Source organism: Ciconia boyciana, unplaced genomic scaffold (assembly GCF_034638445.1).
Source record: "Ciconia boyciana unplaced genomic scaffold, ASM3463844v1 HiC_scaffold_38, whole genome shotgun sequence".
In the NCBI taxonomy this organism is placed as follows: domain Eukaryota; kingdom Metazoa; phylum Chordata; class Aves; order Ciconiiformes; family Ciconiidae; genus Ciconia; species Ciconia boyciana.
The window spans coordinates 799,953-822,058 of NW_027328406.1; the positions used below are offsets into that span (position 1 = coordinate 799,953).

General features: G+C 57.7%; 1 gene segment (V, D, J or C); it reads right to left on the reverse strand.

The window, feature by feature from the left end:
• Nucleotides 1-3,105: 3,105 nt before the first annotated feature.
• Nucleotides 3,106-4,585, reverse strand: LOC140645782 (immunoglobulin heavy variable 3-23-like). The segment is given in 4 exon segments: nt 3,106-3,431; nt 3,527-3,612; nt 3,857-4,022; nt 4,513-4,585. Coding segments are annotated over 4 exon segments (651 nt in total).
• Nucleotides 4,586-22,106: the final 17,521 nt, after the last annotated feature.

The following is a 22,106-nucleotide window of genomic DNA, read 5'->3' on the forward strand; positions in this document are numbered from 1 at the left end:
AGCCCGGACCCCTTGAACCGAGCCTGGACCAATGTCCTCAGCTTGGACACTTGCGCCAAACCCAGACCCTTTGCACCAAGGCCTCCTCTGCAAGGGCTCCGGCTTCACCTTCAGCGGCAACAGCATGGGATGGATGTGCCAGGTGCCCGGGAAGGGGCTCAAGTTCGTCGCATATATTAGCAGCACTGGTAGTAGCACAGACTACGCGCCGGCGGTGCAAGGGCGCTTCACCATCTCGAGGGACAACTCCCAGAGCACGCTCACGCTGCAGATGAACAGCCTCAGGGCCGACGACACGGCCACCTACTACTGCGTGAGAGGTTATACTGGTGGTGACACCAATCCCAGCCAGCACCCTGCCACAACATCCCTGCACTCTGTCCCTAAGTCCCAGCATCTTCCCAAAACCCCTGCACCCAGCCTGGACCCCTGCACCCAGCCTGGACCCCTGCACCAAACCCAGGTCCTTGCCCTGAGCCGCCACCATTTCCACCGAGCCCAGACGTTCTGCCCTGGACTCGGATCATTTGCAATGAACCTTGTCCCCTGGATGATACCCAAATGCCCAGCTCTTCCCCCAAACCCCAGCCCCGTGTGTCCTCTGCAAGGGCTCCGGCTCCACCTCCAGCAGCTACGAAATGCTCTGGGTGCGACAGGCGCCCGGGAAGGGGCTCCAGTTGGTCGCGGGTATTTGCAGCGATGGAAGTGACAAATGCTATGTCCCGTCAGTCACGTCAAGGTCTTCCAGCATCCCAACATCTTCCCAAAACCCTTTGCCCCGAGCCTGAGCATCCCTGCCCTGCAGCCCCACATCCCAGCACCTTCCCAGCACCCCTGCACCCAGCACAGACCCTCGCCCTCAGCCCAAATACCTGCTCCATACAAAGGGCCCTGCCCGCACCCAGCTCCTGCCCCGTCCCTGGAGCCCCTGCCTGGCTCCTGCCCCGGGCACCCACACCCCATCCCGCCACCCTGCCTGCTCCGTCCCAGGGACCCCAAACACCTGCATGGGGCCAAAATCCCCTATCGTGACCTGAAACCCCGGCACCCAGCTCAAAACCCTGCCTTGAGCCTGAATCCCTGCATGAGCCGTATCCTGCAAGGGCTCCGGGTTCACCTTCAGCAGCAACGGCATGAGCTGGGTGCGACAGGCGCCCGGGAAGGGGCTCTAGTATGTCACAATTATTAGCAGCAGTGGTAGTTACCCATAATACACGTCGGAGGTGCAAGGGCGCTTCACCATCTCAAGGGACAACGCCCAGAGCACGGTCACGCTGCAGATGAACAGCCTCAGGGCCGACAACACGGCCACCTACTACTGCGCGAAAAGTGCTGATGGTGCTGGTGGTGCTGCTGGCACCGACCCCGTGTCTGGGCAGGAAAAGCGCAGGCGAGCGGTGTCCCCGCGGGAGGCAGCGATGCCCGGCAGCCCCCAGCCCTCTGTGCAGGGCCCAAGCTGATGACATTGGTCCAGGCTCATTGCAAGGGGTCCAGGCTCAGGGCAGGTGTCCAGGCTCCATGAAAGGGGTTCAACGTTGAGTCAGGGGTCTGGAAACAGGGCTGGGGGCCGGCCAGGGCTGCTCAAGCCCCCTCGTACCCTCCTCTGCTTTCACCATCCCCCTGACCCACTCGAGCCCCCCTGGGCACAGAGGACCCCCCAGCAGGACACATCCCAGCTCAGGCCCCCTCCACCTTCCTCCTCCTCCTCGCAGCCCTGCCAGGTAGGACCCAGCCCCGCTGACCCCCTCCCCGGGCGCGGATATGGGGGGCGATGCCGGGAGCGGGCGACTCAATTCTGTTGAGATTTGGGGGCAAACGGTCAACATTTGGGGCAAAACAGTCGAGATTTGCGGCAAACAGTCGAGGTTAGGGGCAAAAAATGTTGACATCTGGGGCAACCGGTCGAGGTTAGGGGCAAAAATGGTCAAGATCTGGGGCAATCACTTCAGGTATGGGGCAAATGTTTGAGATTTGGGGCAATCGCTTGAGTTTTAGGGCAAAAATGGCTGAGATATTAGGGCAAACAGTCAATATTTGGGGCAAAACCAGCTCAGATTAGGGGCAAATGGTGGAGGTCTGGGGCAAAAAGAGTCGAGATTTGGGGCAAACAGTCAGGGTTTGGGGAATGGTCAAGATCTGGCAGAAAACCAATCGAGGTTTGGGACAAATGTTTGAGTTTTGGGAGAAAAGCGGATGAGGTTTTGGGGAAATGGTTGAGTTTCGTGGCAAACGGCCAAGATTTGGGCAAAACCGGTCAAGATTTGGTGCAAACGATCAAGGTATGTGGCCAAAATAGTCGAGGTTTGGGGCAAAACCAGTTGAGATTTGGGGCAAACAGTTGAGGTTTGGGGAAAACGATTGAGATTTGGGGCAAAAACGGTCGAGGTTTGGGGCAAATGGTTGAGTTTCAGAAGACAACCAGTCGAGGTTTGGGAAAAATGGTTGAGTTTTGGGACAAACGGGCAAGGTTTGGACTAAAATGGTTGAGATTTGGGGCAAATGCTCGAGGTTTGGGGCAGAAATGGTTGAGGTTTGGGGCAAGTGGTCCAGATTTGGAGCTAACGATCGAGATTTGGGGCAAAAACAGCCTAGGTTTTGGGAAACGGTCAATGTTTGGTGCAAAATCAGGCAAGATTAGGGCCAAATGATCGAGATCTGGGGCAAAAACATTCGAGGTTTGGGGCAAAGGGTCAATATTTGGGGCAAACAAGGCCAAGCTTAGGAGCAAACGGTCGAGGTTTCGCACAAAAACAGTCGAGATTTGGGGCAAACAGTCAATATTTGGGGCAAAACCGGCTGAGCTTAGGGGCAAACGGTTGAGGTGTGGGGCAAAAAGATTCGAGATTTGGAGCCAAAAGTCAAGGTTTGGGGCAAAAACTATTGAGGTTTGGGGCAAGTGGTCAAGTTTTGGGAGAAAAAACAGTCGAGGTTTGGGTCTAATTGTTGAGGATTGGGAGAAAACCGGTCGAGGTTTGGGGGAAACGGTTGAGGTTTGGGGCAAATGGTCGAGGTTTTGGGGAGATTTGGGGACACAGCGCAGGGGTGTTGGGGCATGGTGACAGGTTTGGTGCCACAACATAAGCTGATGGGGATTCTTTTTCCCAGCTAAATACCAGCATCAGCACTTTTCGCGCAGTAGTAGGTGGCCGTGTCGTCGGCCCTGAGGCTGTTCATCGGCAGCGTGACCGTGCTCTGGGAGTTGTCCTTGGAGATGGTGAAGCGCCTTTTGACTGCTGGCACGTAGCTTGTGCTACTACCACTGCTGGTAATAACGGCGACCCACTCGAGCCCCTTCCCGGGCGCCTGTCGCACCCAAGCCATGCCGTTGCTGCTGAAGGTGAAGCCGGAGGCCTTGCAGACGAGGGTCAGGGACCCCCCGGGTTTCTGGAGGCCCCCTCCGGACTCGACCAGCTGCACAGCCGCCCGCAGCCCTGCGGAAGGAGGAAGGACAGAATTGAGTCGCCCGCTCCCGGCATCGCCCCCCATATCCGCGCCCGGGGAGGGGGTCAGCGGGGCTGGGTCCTACCTGGCAGGGCTGCGAGGAGGAGGAGGAAGGTGGAGGGGGCCTGAGCTGGGATATGTCCTGCTGGGGGGTCCTCTGTGACGAGGGATCTCGAGTGGGTCAGGGGGATGGTTAAAGCAGAGGAGGCTGCAAGGGGGCTTGAGCAGCCCTGGCCGGCCCCCAGCCCTGTTTCCAGACCCCTGACTCAACCCTGGATCCCTTCCACGGAGCCCGGACCCCTGCCCTGATCCTGGAACCCTTGCAATGAGCCTGGACCAATGTCATCAGCTTGGACCCTGCACAGAGGGCTGGGGGCTGCCGGGCATCGCTGCCTCCTGCGGGGACACCGCTCGCCTGCGCTTTTCCTGCCCAGACACGGGGTCGGTGCCAGCAGCACCACCAGCACCATCAGCTTCTTTCGTGCAGTAGTAGGTGGCCGTGTCGTCGGCCCTGAGGCTGTTCATCTGCAGCGTGACCCTGCTCTGGGAGTTGTCCCTCGAGATGGTGAAGCGCCCTTGCACTGCCGGCGCATATTTTGTGGTACTACCACTGCTCCTAATACTCGCGACCCCCTCGAGTCCCTTCCCAGGTGCCTGTCGCACCCAAACAATGACGGTGCTGCTGAAGGTGAAGCCGGAGCCCTTGCAGCAAAACAAGCTGGTGGTGGCTCCGACCGCGGCACCGTGCCCCGACGCCCCTGCACGTGTCCCCAAACCCCTGCATCTTCCTGAAACCCCTGGCACTGAGCCAGGACTACTTGCACTAAACCAGAACATGCCTGCACTGTGTCCCCACATCCCAGAATCTTCCCAAAACCCCTGCACCCAGCCCGGACCCTTCCACCCAGCCCAGACCCCTGCACCCAGCCCACATCCTTGCCCCAAGCCTTGACCGTTTGCCTTAAGCCCAGAATTCCTGCACCCAGTCTGCATCCTTGTAGCCACCCTCGTGCCCAAATCCTCGGCTCTTGAGCTCGCTGGATGCTGCCCCCTCAGCCCCGTCGTCCTTACCACCAGCACCACCACCGGTGATTTCTGCCACCCACTCGAGCCCCTTCCCGGGCGCCTGTCGCACCCAGAACATGCCGGAGGTGCTGGAGGTGAAGCCGGAGCCCTTGCAGAGGAGGTGCAGGGACCCCCCGGGTGTCCAGGCTCAGTGCAAGGGTCCAGGGTGTGGAGCAAAGGATCTGGGCATCGTGCAGGGGTTGGGTTCAGGGTCCAGGTTCACTGCAGGGGTTTTGGGAAGATGCTGGGAATGGGGAAACAGTGCAAGGATGTTTGGTTGAGGTGCAAACAGTCCAGGTTCAGTGCAAAGATCCGGGCTGAGGACATTGGTCCAGGCTCGGTTCAAGGGGTCCGGGCTCAGGGCAGGGGTCCGGGCTCGGTGGAAGGGGTCAAGGGTTGGATCAGGGGTCTGGAAACAGGGCTGGGGGCCGGCCAGGGCTGCTCAAGCCCCCTCGCACCCTCCTCTGCTTTAACCATCCCCCGGACCCACTCGAGCCCCCCTGGGCACAGAGGACCCCCCAGCAGGACACATCCCAGCTCAGGCCCCCTCCACCTTCCTCCTCCTCCTCGCAGCCCTGCCAGGTAGGACCCAGCCCCGCTGACCCCCTCCCCGGGCACGGATATGGGGGGCGATGCCGGGAGCGGGCGACTCAATTCTGTCCTTGCTCCTTCCGCAGGGCTGCGGGCGGCCGAGCAGCTGGTCGAGTCCGGAGGGGGCCTCCAGAAACCCGGGGGGTCCCTGCGCCTCCTCTGCAAGGGCTCCGGCTTCACCTTCAGCAGCAAAGGCATGGCTTGGGTGCGACAGGCACCTGGGAAGGGGCTCGAGTTTGTTGCGGGTATTGACAGCTTTGGTAGCACAAGCTACGCGCCAGCAGTCAAAGGGCGCTTCACCATCTCGAGGGACAACTCCCAGAGCACGGTCACGCTGCAGATGAACAGCCTCAGGGCCGACGACACGGCCACCTACTACTGCGCGAAAGAAGCTGATGCTGGTGTGTAGCTGGGAAAAAGAATCCCCATCAGCGATGCCCGGCAGCCCCCAGCCCTCTGTGCCAAAGTGTCAAATACTGACCATTTGCCCCAAATCTCAATCGTTTTTGCCCCAAACCTCAAGCGATTGCCCCAAATCTCAACAGTTTGCCCCAAACCTCAAGTGATTGCACTATATCTTGACCATTTTTGCCCCAAACCTCGACAGTTTGCCCCAAATGTCAACTCTTTTTGCCCCAAACCTTGACTATTTGCTCCAAACCTCGACTGTTTTTGCCCCAACACTCGGTCATCTGCCCCTAATGTCAGATGATTTTGCAGCAAATATTGACCACTTGCCCCAAACCTCGACCATCTACCCCAAACCTGGAAAATTTTGCCCCAAATCTTGACCGTTTTAGCCAAAACCTTGACCGTTTGTCCCAAACCTCAACCACTTGCCCCAAACCACGACTGGTTTTCTCCCACAACTCGACTATTTGCCCCAAACCTCGACCGTTTTGCCCCAAACCTCGACCGTTTACCCCAAACCTCGAACATTTTTGCCCAAAACCTCGATTGTTTGCACCAAATTTTGACCGTTTTAGCCCAAGCCTTGACCGTTTGCCCCGAAGCTCAAACATTTGCCCCGAATTTCGACTGGTTTTCTCCCAAAATTTTGCCACGTGCCCCAAACCTCGACTGTTTTTGCCCCAAACCTTGACTCTTTGCCCCAAATCTCGACTCTTTTTGCCCCAAACCTCCACCGTTTGCCCCTAATCTCAGCCGGTTTTGCCCCAAATAGTGACTATTTGCCCCATATCTCAGCCATTTTTGCCCCAAACCTCAAGCGATTGCCCCAAATCTCAACCATTTGCCCAAAACCCCAAGTGATTGCCCAAATCTTGACCATTTTTGCCTCAAACCTCAACTGGTTGCCCCAAATGTCAACACTTTTTGCCCCAGACCTCAACTATTTGCCCCAAATCTCGACTGATTTTTCCCCAAACCTCAACCATTTGCCCGTAACCTCAACCGTTTGCCCCTAATCTCAGCTGGTTTTGCCCCAAATCGCAACCATTTTTGCCCCAAATCTCGACTATTTTCCCCAAACCTTGGTCGTTTTCCCGAAATCTTGACCGTTTTTCTCCCAAAACTCGACCATTTGCCCCAAACCTCGACTGTTTTAGCCCCAAATGCCGACCGTTTGCATAAATCTTCACCACTTGCCCCAAACCTCGACCGTTTTTGCCCCAAACCTCTGTCGTTTGCACCAAATCTTGACCATTTTAGCCCAAACTTCAACCGTTTGCCCCATACCTCAACCATTTGCCCCAAACCTCGACTGGTTTTCTCCCAAAACTCGACTGTTTGCCCCAAACCTCGACCGTTTGCCCCAAACCTCAACTGTTTGCCTCAAATCTCAGCCAATTTTGCCCCAAATATTGATCATTTGCCCGCAAATCTCAACCGATTTTGCCCCATACTTCCACCATTTGCCCCAAACCTCGACTGTGTTTGCCCCAAACCTCAACCGTTTGCCCCTAAGCTTGGCCGGGTTTGCCCCAAATATTGACCTTTTGCCCCAAATCTTGAACATTTTTGCCCCAAACTTCGACCGTTTGCCCCTAATCTCAGCCGCTTTTGCCCCAAATATTGACTGTTTGCCCCCAAATCTCAGCCATTTATGTCCCAAACCTCAACCATTTGCCCCAAACCTCGACTTTTTGCCCTGAAACTCAACAATTGCCCTAAACCTCGACTGTTTGCCCCCACACTCAAACATTTGCCCCAAACTTCGACGGGTTTTCTCCCAAAAGTCAACCATTTGCCCCAAACCTCGACCGGTTTTCTCCCAAAACTTGACCACTTGCCCCAAACCTCGACTGTTTTGCCCCAAACCTTGACTCTTTGCCCCAGATCTTGACTCTTTTTGCCCGAAACCTCAACCGTTTGCCCCTATGCTAATCAGGTTTTGCCCCAAATATTGATCGTTTGCCTGAAATCTCGACGGTTTTGCCCCAAAACTGAAGCGATTGCCCCACATCTTGACCATTTCTGCCCCAAACCTTGACCAGTTGCCCCAGATGTCAACACTTTTTGCCCCAAACCTTGACTATTTGCCCCAAATCTCGACTGTTTTTTCCACAAACCTCGACCATTTGCTGAAACGTCAACCATTTGTCCCAAACTTCGACTGTTTTTGCCCCAAAACTCGACCGTTTGCCCCCACTCTTGACCACTTGCCCCAAACCTCTCGGTGCAGGGGTTTGGGAAGCTGCTGCGATGCTGGGACGCGCTGCAGGGACGTTGGGGCTCGGTGCTGGGGTCCAGGCTGGGGCAGGCAGATGAACCGGCTGGAGCCGTCCCAGCGCGGCACAGAGGGCTGGGGGCTGCCGGGCATCGCTGATGGGGATTCTTTTTCCCAGCTAAACACCACCACAACTATATTTCGCGCAGTAGTAGGTGGCCGTGTCGTCGGCCCTGAGGCTGTTCATCTGCAGCGTGAGCGTGCTCTGGGAGTTGTCCCTCGAGATGGTGAAGCGCCCTTGCACCGCCGACGCGTAGAGTGTGCTACCAAAGCTGTCAATACCCGCAACAAACTCGAGCCCCTTCCCAGGTGCCTGTCGCACCCAAACCATGCCGTTGCTGCTGAAGCCGAAGCCGGAGGCCTTGCAGACGAGGGTCAGGGACCCCCCGGGTTTCTGGAGGCCCCCTCCGGACTCGACCAGCTGCACGGCCGCCCGCAGCCCTGCGGAAGGAGGAAGGACAGAATTGAGTCGCCTGCTCCCGGCATCGCCCCCCATATCCGCGCCCGGGGAGGGGGTCAGCGGGGCTGGGTCCTACCTGGCAGGGCTGCGAGGAGGAGGAGGAAGGTGGAGGGAGGTGAAGCTGGGATGTGTCCTGCTGGGGGGTCCTCTGTGCCCACGGGGGGTCGAGTGGCTCAGGGGGATGGTTAAAGCAGAGGAGGGTGCGAGGGGGCTTGAGCAGCCCTGGCCGGCCCCCAGCCCTGTTTCCAGACCCCTGACCCAACCCTGGACCCCTTCCATGGAGCCTGGACGCCTGCCCTGAGCTCGGACCCCTTGAATTGAGCCTGGACCAATGTCCTCAGCTTGGACCCTTGCTCCAAACCCAGACCCTTCCACCCAGCCCAGACCCCTGCACCCAACCCACATCCTTGCCCCAAGCCTTGACCGTTTGCCTTAAGCCCAGAATTCCTGCACCCAGTCTGCATCCTTGTAGCCACCCTCGTGCCCAAATCCTCGGCTCTTGAGCTCGCTGGATGCTGCCCCCTCAGCCCCGTCGTCCTTACCACCAGCACCACCACCGGTGATTTCTGCCACCCACTCGAGCCCCTTCCCGGGTGCCTGTCGCACCCAGAACATGCCGGAGGTGCTGGAGGTGAAGCCGGAGCCCTTGCAGAGCTGTGGGCTTGGTGCTGGGTTTTCAGAAAGATGCTGGGATTCTGGGACACACTACCATCGCTCTGAATACCCGCGATGAACCGGATCCCCTTCCCGGGCGCCTGTCGCACCCAAACCATGCCGGTGCTGCCGAAGGTGAAGCCAGAGCCCTTGCAGAGGAGGCGCAGGGACCCCCCGGGTATCTGGAGGCCCCCTCTGGACTCGACCAGCTGCACGGCCGCCCGCAGCCCTGGGGAGGGGCAGAATGGGAGACCCCCCAGGTCCCCCTGTTTGGGCTGGCTGCAAGGGGTCTGGGCTTGGTGCAAAGCATCCAGGTTTGGTGCCGGGGTCCGGGCTCAGGACAGGCAGATGCAGCTGTGCCAGCGCTGCACAGAGGGCTGGGAGCTGCCGGGCATCGCTGCCTGCACGGGGACACCGCTCGCCTGCGGTTTTCCTGCCCAGACACGGGGTCGGTGCCACAGGTGCAACCAGCACCACCATCATGTTTCGCGCAGTAGTAGGTGGCCGTGTCGTCGGCCCTGAGGCTGTTCATCTGCAGCGTGAGCGTGCTCTGGGAGTCGTCCCTCGAGATGGTGAAGCGCCCTTGCACCGCCGGCGCGTACTCTGTGTAACTACCATCGCTGCTAATATCTGCGACGAACTGGCGCCCCTTCCCTGTCGCACCCAGAACATGCTGTTGCTGCTGAAGTCGCAGTCTCAGCCCTCGCAGGTGCGTGGGCTCGGGGCAGGGCTGCACAAGGCATCCGGAAATGAAAGCGGCTCTTGGGTTTCTGCACCGCCCAGGTTTTGGGCACCAGGGTGGCTACAAGGGTCCAGCCTGGGTGCAAGAATTCTGTGCTTAAGGCAAATGGTCTTAAGGCTAGGGTGAAGGATGTGGGTTGGGAGCAGGGGTGTGGGCTGGGCGGAAGGGTCCAGGCTGGGTGCAGGGGTTTTGGGACCATGGTGAGATGTGGGGACACAGGGCACGGACGTTGGGGCACAGTGCCGACGTCGAAGCAAGCACCAGCGCTTGTCGTTCAGTAATAGGTGGCCGTGTCGTCGGCCCTGAGGCTGTTCATCTGCAGCGTGAGCGTGCTCTGGCGTCCCTCGAGATGGTGAAGCGCCCTTTGACTGCCGGCGCGTAGCCTGTGCTACTACCATCCTTGCTAATACGCGCGACGTACTCGAGCCCCTTCCCCGGTGCCTGTCGCACCCAGAACATGGCGTTGCTGCTGAAGGTGAAGCCGGAGCCCTTGCAGGACAGGGCTCGTGCAGGGATTCAGGCTCAAGACAGGGTTTTGGGCTGAGCGTTGGCGTTTGCGGTCGGGACAGGGGATTTTGGCCCCGTGCAGTCTCTGGGACGGAGTAAGCAGGGTGCAGGGATGGGGTCTGGGTGCACGGGGCTGGAGCTGGGCAGGGGAGTGAGGACAGGGCAGGGAGCTGGGTACGGGCAGGGCTCTGAACACGGAGCAGGGGTTTTATCTTGGTGCACGGGTCTGTGCTTGGTGCCAGGGTGCAAGGAGGGTGCTGGATGTTGGGCTGCAGGGCAGGGATGCTCAGGCTCGGGGCAAAGGGGGTGGGAAGATGGCGGGACGCTGGAAGACGTTGACTTGACTGATGGGGCGTACCCCGTGCGGCTACCATCGCTCCAAATAGCCGCATGGAACTGGATCCCCTTCCCGGGTGCCTGCCTCGCCCAAAGCATGTTGGTGCTGCTGAAGGTGAAGCCGGAGCCCTCACAGAGGAGGCGCAGGGCAGGATTTGGGCCACGATCTGTGGATCTGGGCACCCTGCAGTGCTCTGAGCTCATTGCGAGGCGCCCAGGCTGGGTTCAAGGGTGTGGGCTGGGTGTAGGGGTCTGGAGCAGCGTAAAGAGCCCAGGCTGGGTGCAAGGGTCTGGGCTGCGGGCAAATGGTGCAGGCTGGGAGCAAGTGTGTGGGGTGAGGGTAGGGCTGAAGCGTGGCTGCAAGGGTCTGGGCTTGGGGCAAGGGGTTTGGGAAGATGCTGGGAAGAGTGCAGGGATGTTGGGGCACAGGAGAAGGCTGCAGGCTGGGGGCAAAGGATCCTGGCTCGCTGCAGGGATGCGGGCTGAGGGCAAGGGTCTGGGCTGGCTACAAGGGTGCGGGATCTGTGCAAGAGTCTGGGCTGAGGGCAGAGGTCTGGGGTCGGTGCAGGGGTTTTGGCAAGATGCTGAGATGCTGGGCCTCAATTGTGTCCTTGCTCCTTCCGCAGGGCTGCGGGCGGCCGTGCAGCTGGTCGAGTCCGGAGGGGGCCTCCAGAAACCCGGGGGGTCCCTGACCCTCGTCTGCAAGGGCTCCGGCTTCTCCTTCAGCAGCAACAACATGTACTGGGTGCGATAGGTGCCCGGGAAGGGGCTCGAGTACGTCGCGAGTATTTGGAGCGATGCTAGTAGCACAGGGTATGTGCCGGCGGTGCAAGGGCGCTTCACCATCTCGAGGGACAACTCCCAGAGCACGCTCACGCTGCAGATGAACAGCCTCAGGGCCGACGACACGGCCACCTACTACTGCGCGAAATATAGTGGTGGTGGTGTTTAGCTGGGAAAAAGAATCCCCATCAGCGATGCCCGGCAGCCCCCAGCCCTCTGTGCCGCGCTGGGACGGCTCCAGCCGGTTCATCTGCCTGACCCAGCCTGGACCCCAGCACCGAGCCCCAACGTCCCTGCAGCGCGTCCCAGCATCGCAGCAGCTTCCCAAACCCCTGCACCGAGAGGTTTGGGGCAAGTGGTCAAGATTTGGGGCAAAAACCGTCGAGGATTGGGGCAAAAACAGTACAGGTTTGGGGCAAACGGTCAATATGTAGTGCAAAATCAGGTGAGATTAGGGGTAAATGGTCGAGTTTTGGGGCAAAAACAGTCGAAGTTTGGGACAAATGGTTGAGGTTTGGGAAAATGGTCGAGGTTTGTGGAAAAACCAGTCGAGATTTGGGGCAAATAGTCGAGGTTTGGGGCAAAAAGCGTTGACATCTGGGGCAACTGGTCAAGGTTTGGGGCAGAAATGGTCAAGATGTGGGGCAATCGCTTCAGTTTTGGGGCAAAAACGGTCAAGATTTCAGGCAAACGATCAATATTTGGGGCAAAACCTGATTAGCATAGGGGCAAACCGTTGAGGTTTTGGGAAAAAAGAGTCAAGATCTGGGGCAAAGAGTCAAGGTTTGGGGCAAAAACAGTCGAGGTTTGGGGCAAGTGGTCAAGTTTTGGGAGAAAACCGGTCGAGGTTTGGGGCAATTGTTGAGTTTCAGGGCAAAAAGTCGAGGTTTGGGGCAAATGGTTGAGGTTTGGGACATAAATGGCTGAGATTTGGGGGCAAACAGTCAATATTTGGGGCAAAAGCGGCTGAGATTAGGGGCAAACGGTCGAGGTTTGGGGCAAAAATGTTCAAGATCTGGGGCAAAAGGTCAATATTTGGGGCAAACCCGGCCAAGCTTAGGGGCAAACGGTTGAGGTTTGGGGCAAACACAGTCGAGGTTTGGGGCAAATGGTGGAAGTATGGGGCAAAATCGGTTGAGATTTGCGGGCAAATGATCAATATTTGGGGCAAAATTGGCTGAGATTTGAGGCAAACAGTTGAGGTTTGGGGCAAACGGTCGAGGTTTGGGGCAAACAGTCGAGTTTTGGGAGAAAACCAGTCGAGGTTTGGGGCAAATGGTTGAGGTATGGGGCAAACGGTTGAAGTTTGGGCTAAAATGGTCAAGATTTGGTGCAAACGACAGAGGTTTGGGGCAAAAACGGTCGAGGTTTGGGGCAAGTGGTGAAGATTTGCGGCAAACGGTCGGCATTTGGGGCTAAAACAGTCGAGGTTTGGGGCAAATGATCGAGTTTTGGGAGAAAAACGGTCAAGATTTTGGGAAAACGACCAAGGTTTGGGGAAAATGGTCGAGATTTGGGGCAAAAATGGTTGCGATTTGGGGCAAAACCAGCTGAGATTAGGGGCAAACGGTTGAGGTTACGGGCAAATGGTTGAGGTTTGGGGAAAAATCAGTCGAGATTTGGGGCAAATAGTTGAGGTCTGGGGCAAAAAGTGTTGACATTTGGGGCAACCAGTTGAGGTTTGAGGCAAAAATGGTCAAGATTTGGGCAATCACTTGGGGTTTTGGGCAAATGGTTGAGATTTGGGGCAATCGCTTGAGGTTTGGGGCAAAAATGGCTGAGATATGGGGCAAATAGTCAATATTTGGGGAAAAACCGGCTGAGATTAGGGGCAAACGGTGGAGGTTTGGGGCAAAAAGAGTCGAGATTTGGGGCAAAGAGTCAAGGTTTGGGGCAAAAACAGTCGAGGTTTGGGGCACGTGGCAAAATTTTGGGAGAAAACCACTCGAAATTCGGGGCAAATGTTTGAGCTTCGGGGCAAACGGTCAAGGTTTGGGCTAAAACGGTCAAAATTTGGTGCAAACAATCGAGCTTTTGGGCAAAAGTGTTCGAGGTTTGGGGTAAACGGTCGAGGTTTGGGGCAAAAACGGTCGAGGTTTGGGGCAAATAGTCGAGTTGTGGGAGAAAACCAGTCGTGGTTTGGGGCAAGTGGTTGAGGTTTGGGACAAAGGGTCAAGGTTTTGGCTAAAACGGTCAAGATTTGGGGCAAAATTTTCCAGGTTTGGGGTAAATGGTCGAGGTTTGGGGCAAGTGGTCAATATTTGCTGCAAAATCATCCGACATTAGGGGCAGATGACCGAGTGTTGGGGCAAAAACAGTCGAGGTTTGGAGCAAATAGTCAAGGTTTGGGGCAAAAAGAGTTGACATTTGGGGCAAACTGTCGAGGTTTGGGGCAAAAATGGTCAAGATATAGTGCAATCACTTGAGGTTTGGGGCAAACTGTTGAGATTTGGGGCAATCGCTTGAGGTTTGGGGCAAAAACGATCGAGATTTGGGGCAAATGGTCAGTATTTGGGGCAAAACTGGGTTGGGTTAGGTTAGGAGCAAACGGTCGAGGTTTGGGGCAAAAACAGTCGAGGTGTGGGGCAAATGGTTGCATTTTGGGGGAAAAACTGTCTAAGTGTGGGGCAAATGTTCCAGGTTTTGGGCAAATGGTTGAGATTAGGGGGAAAAGGTCAAGGTTTGGAGCAAAACCAGTCGACATTTGGGGCAAACGGTTGATGTTTGGGGCAAACGGTCAATATTTGGGGCAAAAAGGGTCGATGTTTGGGGCAGAAACATTTGAGGTTTGGGGCAGACAGTTGACATTTGGGGCAAACGGGCGAGGTTTGGGGCAAAACCGGTCAAAGGTATGGTGCAAACAGTCGAAATTTGGGGCAAACGGCTGAGGGTTGGAGCAAGGATCTGGGTTGGGTGGGGGGCTCCCCGCTGGCTGCTGGCGTTTTGGGAAGATTTGGGGACGCAGCGCAGGGGTGTTGGGGCACGGTGACGGGTTCGGTGCCACAACCATAAGCACGTTTCGCGCAGTAGTAGGTGGCCGTGTCGTCGGCCCTGAGGCTGTTCATCTGCAGCGTGAGCGTGCTCTGGGAGTTGTCCTTCGAGATGGTGAAGCGCCCTTGCACCGCCGGCGCGTAGCCTGTCCAACCACCATCGTCGGTAATACCCGAGACGTACTCGAGCCCCTTCCCCGGTGCCTGTCGCACCCAGAACATGGCGTTGCTGCTGAAGGTGAAGCCGGAGGCCTTGCAGACGAGGGTCAGGGACCCCCCGGGTTTCTGGAGGCCCCCTCCGGACTCGACCAGCTGCACGGCCGCCCGCAGCCCTGCGGAAGGAGCAAGGACAGAATTGAGTCGCCCGCTCCCGGCATCGCCCCCCATATCCGCGCCCGGGGAGGGGGTCAGCGGGGCTGGGTCCTACCTGGCAGGGCTGCGAGGAGGAGGAAGGTGGAGGGAGGTGAAGCTGGGATATGTCCTGCTGGGGGGGTCCTCTGTGCCCAGGGGGGCTCGAGTGTGTCAGGGTGACGGTTAAAGCAGAGGGAGGGTGCGAGGGGCTTGAGCAGCCCTGGCCGGCCCCCAGCCCTGTTTCCAGACCCCTGACCCAACCCTGGACCCATTCTACCGAGCCCAGACCCCTGCCCTGAGCCCGGACCCCTTGAACCGAGCCTGGACCAATGTCCTCAGCTTGGACACTTGCGCCAAACCCAGACCCTTTGCACCAAGGCCTCCTCTGCAAGGGCTCCGGCTTCACCTTCAGCGGCAACAGCATGGGATGGATGTGCCAGGTGCCCGGGAAGGGGCTCAAGTTCGTCGCATATATTAGCAGCACTGGTAGTAGCACAGACTACGCGCCAGCGGTCAAAGGGCGCTTCACCATCTCGAGGGACAACTCCCAGAGCACGCTCACGCTGCAGATGAACAGCCTCAGGGCCGACGACACGGCCACCTACTACTGCGTGAGAGGTTATACTGGTGGTGACACCAATCCCAGCCAGCACCCTGCCACAACATCCCTGCACTCTGTCCCTAAGTCCCAGCATCTTCCCAAAACCCCTGCACCCAGCCTGGACCCCTGCACCCAGCCTGGACCCCTGCACCAAACCCAGGTCCTTGCCCTGAGCCGCCACCATTTCCACCGAGCCCAGACGTTCTGCACTGGACTCGGATCATTTGCAATGAACCTTCTCCCCTGGATGATACCCAAATGCCCAGCTCTTCCCCCAAACCCCAGCCCTGCGCCTCCTCTGCAAGGGCTCCGGCTCCCACCTCCAGCAGCTACGAAATGCTCTGGGTGCGACAGGCGCCCGGGAAGGGGCTCCAGTTGGTCGCGGGTATTTGCAGCGATGGAAGTGACAAATGCTATGTCCCGTCAGTCACGTCAAGGTCTTCCAGCATCCCAACATCTTCCCAAAACCCTTTGCCCCGAGCCTGAGCATCCCTGCCCTGCAGCCCCACATCCCAGCACCTTCCCAGCACCCCTGCACCCAGCACAGACCCTCGCCCTCAGCCCAAATACCTGCTCCATACAAAGGGCCCTGCCCGCACCCAGCTCCTGCCCCGTCCCTGGAGCCCCTGCCTGGCTCCTGCCCCGGGCACCCACACCCCATCCCCCCACCCTGCCTGCTCCGTCCCAGGGACCCCAAACCCCTGCCCCGTGCCCAAGGCCCTGCCCCGTGCTGCACCCCCTGGGAAGATGCTGAGAATTGGGGGAAGAGCGCAGAGATGTTCCAGGCTGGTGCGAAGGGTCAAGGTCTGCGGGAAAACTGGTCGAGGTTTGGGGCAAATGGTCGCGGTTTGGGGCAAAAATCTGTTGTGATTTGGGGGCAAACGGTCAACATTTGGGGCAAAACTGGCTGAGATTTGGGGCAAACAGTTGAGGCTTGGGGAAAACGATCGAGGCTTGGGGCAAAAATGGTCGAGGTTTGGGGCAAAACTAGTCGAGACTAGGGGCATATAGTCGAGGTTTGGGGCAAATTGACATTTGGTGCAACCGGTCAAGGTTTGGGGCAAAAATGGCTGAGATTCGGGGCAAACGGACAATATTTGGGGCAAAACTGGCTGAGATTAGGGGCAACTGATTGAGGTTTGGGGCAAAAAGATTCAAGACTTGGGGCAAAAAGGCAAGGTTTGGGGCAAAAACTGTCGAGGTTTGGGGCAAGTGGTCAAGTTTTGGGAGAAAAAACAGTCGAGGTTTGGGGCAAATGGTTGAGGACTGGGAGCAAACTAGTTGAGGTTTGGGGCAAATGGTCGAGGTTTTGGGAAGACTTGGGGACGCAGCGCAGGGGTGTTGGGGCATGGTGATGGGTTCGGTGCCACAACCATCAGCAGTTTTCGCGCAGTAGTAGGTGGCCGTGTCGTCGGCCCTGAGGCTGTTCATCTGCAGCGTGAGCGTGCTCTGGGACTTGTCCTTCGAGATGGTGAAGCGCCCTTTGACCGCCGACGCGTAGTATGTGCTACTGCTGCTAATACCCGCGACGAACTCGAGCCCCTTCCCAGGTGCCTGTCGCACCCAAACAATGACGGTGCTGCTGAAGGTGAAGCCGGAGCCCTTGCAGCAAAACAAGCTGGAGGTGGCTCCAACCGCAGCACCGTGCCCCGACGCCCCTGCACGTGTCCCCAAACCCCTGCATCTTCCTGAAACCCCTGGCACTGAGCCAGGACTACTTGCACTAAACCAGAACATGCCTGCACTGTGTCCCCACATCCCAGAATCTTCCCAAAACCCCTGCACCCAGCCCGGACCCTTCCACCCAGCCCAGACCCCTGCACCCAGCCCACATCCTTGCCCCAAGCCTTGACCGTTTGCCTTAAGCCCAGAATTCCTGCACCCAGTCTGCATCCTTGTAGCCACCCTCGTGCCCAAATCCTCGGCTCTTGAGCTCGCTGGATGCTGCCCCCTCAGCCCCGTCGTCCTTACCACCAGCACCACCACCGGTGATTTCTGCCACCCACTCGAGCCCCTTCCCGGGCGCCTGTCGCACCCAGAACATGCCGGAGGTGCTGGAGGTGAAGCCGGAGCCCTTGCAGAGCTGGGGGCTTGGTGCTGGGTTTTCAGAAAGATGCTGGGATTCTGGGACACACTACCATCGCTCTGAATACCCGCGATGAACGGATCCCCTTCCCGGGCGCCTGTCGCACCCAAACCATGCCGGTGCTGCTGAAGGTGAAGCCGGAGCCCTTGCAGAGGAGGTGCAGGGACCCCCCGGGTGTCCAGGCTCAGTGCAAGGGTCCAGGGTGTGGAGCAAAGGATCTGGGCATCGTGCAGGGGTTGGGTTCAGGGGTCCAGGTTCACTGCAGGGGTTTTGGGAAGATGCTGGGAATGGGGAAACAGTGCAAGGATGTTTGGTTGAGGTGCAAACAGTCCAGGTTCAGTGCACAGATCCGGGCTGAGGACATTGGTCCAGGCTCGGTTCAAGGGGTCCGGGCTCAGGGCAGGGGTCCAGGCTCCATGGAAGGGGTCCAGGGTTGGGTCAGGGGTCTGGAAACAGGGCTGGGGGCCGGCCAGGGCTTCTCAAGCCCCCTCGCACCCTCCTCTGCTTTAACCATCCCCCGGACCCACTCGAGCCCCCCTGGGCACAGAGGACCCCCCAGCAGGACACATCCCAGCTCAGGCCCCCTCCACCTTCCTCCTCCTCCTCGCAGCCCTGCCAGGTAGGACCCAGCCCCGCTGACCCCCTCCCCGGGCGCGGATATGGGGGGCGATGCCGGGAGCGGGCGACTCAATTCTGTCCTTCCTCCTTCCGCAGGGCTGCGGGCGGCCGAGCAGCTGGTCGAGTCCGGAGGGGGCCTCCAGAAACCCGGGGGGTCCCTGCGCCTCCTCTGCAAGGGCTCCGGCTTCACCTTCAGCAGCAAAGGCATGGCTTGGGTGCGACAGGCACCTGGGAAGGGGCTCGAGTTTGTTGCGGGTATTGACAGCTTTGGTAGCACAAGCTACGCGCCAGCAGTCAAAGGGCGCTTCACCATCTCGAGGGACAACTCCCAGAGCACGGTCACGCTGCAGATGAACAGCCTCAGGGCCGACGACACGGCCACCTACTACTGCGCGAAAGAAGCTGATGCTGGTGTGTAGCTGGGAAAAAGAATCCCCATCAGCGATGCCCGGCAGCCCCCTGCCCTCTGTGCCAAAGTGTCAAATACTGACCATTTGCCCCAAATCTCAATCGTTTTTGCCCCAAACCTCAAGCGATTGCCCCAAATCTCAACAGTTTGCCCCAAACCTCAAGTGATTGCACTATATCTTGACTATTTTTGCCCCAAACCTCGACAGTTTGCCCCAAATGTCAACTCTTTTTGCCCCAAACCTTGACTATTTGCTCCAAACCTCGACTGTTTTTGCCCCAACACTCGGTCATCTGCCCCTAATGTCAGATGATTTTGCAGCAAATATTGACCACTTGCCCCAAACCTCGACCATCTACCCCAAACCTGGAAAATTTTGCCCCAAATCTTGACCGTTTTAGCCAAAACCTTGACCGTTTGTCCCAAACCTCAACCTCTTGCCCCAAACCACGACTGGTTTTCTCCCACAACTCGACTATTTGCCCCAAACCTCGACCGTTTTTGCCCCAAACCTCGACCGTTTACCCCAAACCTCGAACATTTTTGCCCAAAACCTCGATTGTTTGCACCAAATTTTGACCGTTTTAGCCCAAACCTTGACCGTTTGCCCCGAAGCTCAAACATTTGCCCCGAATTTCGAGTGGTTTTCTCCCAAAATTTTGCCACGTGCCCCAAACCTCGACTGTTTTTGCCCCAAACCTTGACTCTTTGCCCCAAATCTCGACTCTTTTTGCCCCAAACCTCCACCGTTTGCCCCTAATCTCAGCCGGTTTTTCCCCAAATATTGACTATTTGCCCCATATCTCAGCCATTTTTGCCCCAAACCTCAAGCGATTGCCCCAAATCTCAACCATTTGCCCAAAACCCCAAGTGATTGCCCAAATCTTGACCATTTTTGCCTCAAACCTCAACTGGTTGCCCCAAATGTCAACACTTTTTGCCCCAGACCTCAACTATTTGCCCCAAATCTCGACTGATTTTCCCCAAACCTCAACCATTTGCCCGTAACCTCAACCGTTTGCCCCTAATCTCAGCTGGTTTTGCCCCAAATCGCAACCATTTTTGCCCCAAATCTCGACTATTTTCCCCAAACCTTGGTCGTTTGCCCAAAATCTTGACCGTTTTTCTCCCAAAACTCGACCATTTGCCCCAAACCTCGACTGTTTTAGCCCCAAATGCCGACCGTTTGCCGCAAATCTTCACCACTTGCCCCAAACCTCGACCGTTTTTGCCCCAAACCTCTGTCGTTTGCACCAAATCTTGACCATTTTAGCCCAAACTTCAACCGTTTGCCCCATACCTCAACCATTTGCCCCAAACCTCGACTGGTTTTCTCCCAAAACTCGACTGTTTGCCCCAAACCTCGACCGTTTGCCCCAAACCTCAACTGTTTGCCTCAAATCTCAGCCAATTTTGCCCCAAATATTGATCATTTGCCCGCAAATCTCAACCGATTTTGCCCCATACTTCCACCATTTGCCCCAAACCTCGACTGTGTTTGCCCCAAACCTCGACTGTTTGCCCCTAAGCTTGGCCGGGTTTGCCCCAAATATTGACCTTTTGCCCCAGATCTTGAACATTTTTGCCCCAAACCTCGACCGTTTGCCCCTAATCTCAGCCGCTTTTGCCCCAAATATTGACTGTTTGCCCCCAAATCTCAGCCATTTATGTCCCAAACCTCAACCATTTGCCCCAAACCTCGACTTTTTGCCCTGAAACTCAACAATTGCCCCAAACCTCGACTGTTTGCCCCCACACTCAAACATTTGCCCCAAACTTCGACAGGTTTTCTCCCAAAAGTCAACCATTTGCCCCAAACCTCGACCGGTTTTCTCCCAAATCTTGACCACTTGCCCCAAACCTCTCGGTGCAGGGGTTTGGGAAGCTGCTGCGATGCTGGGACGCGCTGCAGGGACGTTGGGGCTCGGTGCTGGGGTCCAGGCTGGGGCAGGCAGATGAACCGGCTGGAGCCGTCCCAGCGCGGCACAGAGGGCTGGGGGCTGCCGGGCATCGCTGATGGGGATTCTTTTTCCCAGCTAAACACCAGCATCAGCACTTTTCGCGCAGTAGTAGGTGGCCGTGTCGTCGGCCCTGAGGCTGTTCATCTGCAGCGTGACCGTGCTCTGGGAGTTGTCCCTCGAGATGGTGAAGCGCCCTTGCACTGCTGGCGCATACTCTGCGCTACTAGCATCGCTCCAAATACTCGCGACGTACTCGAGCCCCTTCCCGGGCGCCTGTCGCACCCAGTTCATGTCGGTGCTGCTGAAGGTGAAGCCAGAGCCCTTGCAGAGGAGGGGCAGGGACCCCCCGGGTGTCTGGAGGCCCCCTCCGCACTCGACCAGCTGCACGGCCGCCCGCAGCCCTGGGGAGGGGCAGAAGAGGGGACCCCCCAGGTCCCTCTGTGCCTTGCTGCAGGCTGGCACCAGCTTCAGGGGAGCAAAGCTGGGGTGCAGGGGGGTTTGGGCACAGGAAGGGGTCTGGGCTCATTTCAGAGGTCCAGGTTTGGGCAGAGGTCCAGGCTCAGTGCAAGGGTTCGGGGCTCAAAGCAAAGGGTTTCTGCACTGTGCAGGGGTCCAGGCTGGGTGCAAGTGTCTGGGCTCAGGCCAGGGGTTTTAGGAAGATGCAGGGATATGGGAGAACAGCTCAGAGATGGCTGGGTGAGGTGCAAACAGCCCAGGATTGGTGCAAGGTGTCCGGGTTCAGGGCAGGGATCCGGGCTCGGTGGAAGGGGTCCAGGGGTCCTCTTTACGCTGCTCCAGACCCCTACACCCAGCCCAGACCCTTGCCTCAAGCCTGGACCACTTGAACCCAGCCCAGACCCTTGAATCCAGTCTGGGCGCTTTGCAATGAGCTCAGAGCACTGCACGGTGCCCAAATGCCCCGATCTTGGCCCAAATCCTGCCCTGTGCCTCGCCTGCAAGGGCTCCGGCTTCATCTCCAGCAGCTCTGGCATGCTCTGGGTGCGACAGGAGCCTGGGAAGGGCCTCGAGTACGTCGCGCGTATTAAGAACGATGGTAGTGGCACATACTACGCGTCGGCGGTGCAAGGGCGCTTCACCATCTCGAGGGACAACTCCCAGAGCACGCTCACGCTGCAGATGAACAGCCTCAGGGCCGACGACACGGCCACCTACTACTGTGCGAAACAACCTGGTGGTGGTGGCACCGACACTTGCACCGTGCCCCAACACCCCTGCGCTGCGTCCCCACATCCCCGCATCTTCCTGGAACCCCTGCCTCCTTCCTGCACCCCTGCACCCAGCCTGGGCCCTTGCACACAGCTGCACCCATAGCCAACCTTGACCAGTTGCCCCAGATGTCAACACTTTTTGCCCCAAACCTCGACTATTTGCCCCAAATCTCGACTGGTTTTTCCACAAACCTCGACCATTTGCTGAAACCTCAACCATTTGTCCCAAACGTCGACTGTTTTTGCCCCAAAACTCGACCATTTGCCCCTAATCTCACCTGATTTTGCACTACATATTGACCGTTTGCCCCAAAGCTGTACTGTTTTTGCCCCAATCCTTGACTGTTTGCCCCCACTCTTGACCACTTGCCCCAAACCTCTCGGTGCAGGGGTTTGGGAAGCTGCTGCGATGCTGGGACGCGCTGCAGGGACGTTGGGGCTCGGTGCTGGGGTCCAGGCTGGGTCAGGCAGATGAACCGGCTGGAGCCGTCCCAGCGCGGCACAGAGGGCTGGGGGCTGCCGGGCATCGCTGATGGGGATTCTTTTTCCCAGCTAAACACCACCACAACTATATTTCGCGCAGTAGTAGGTGG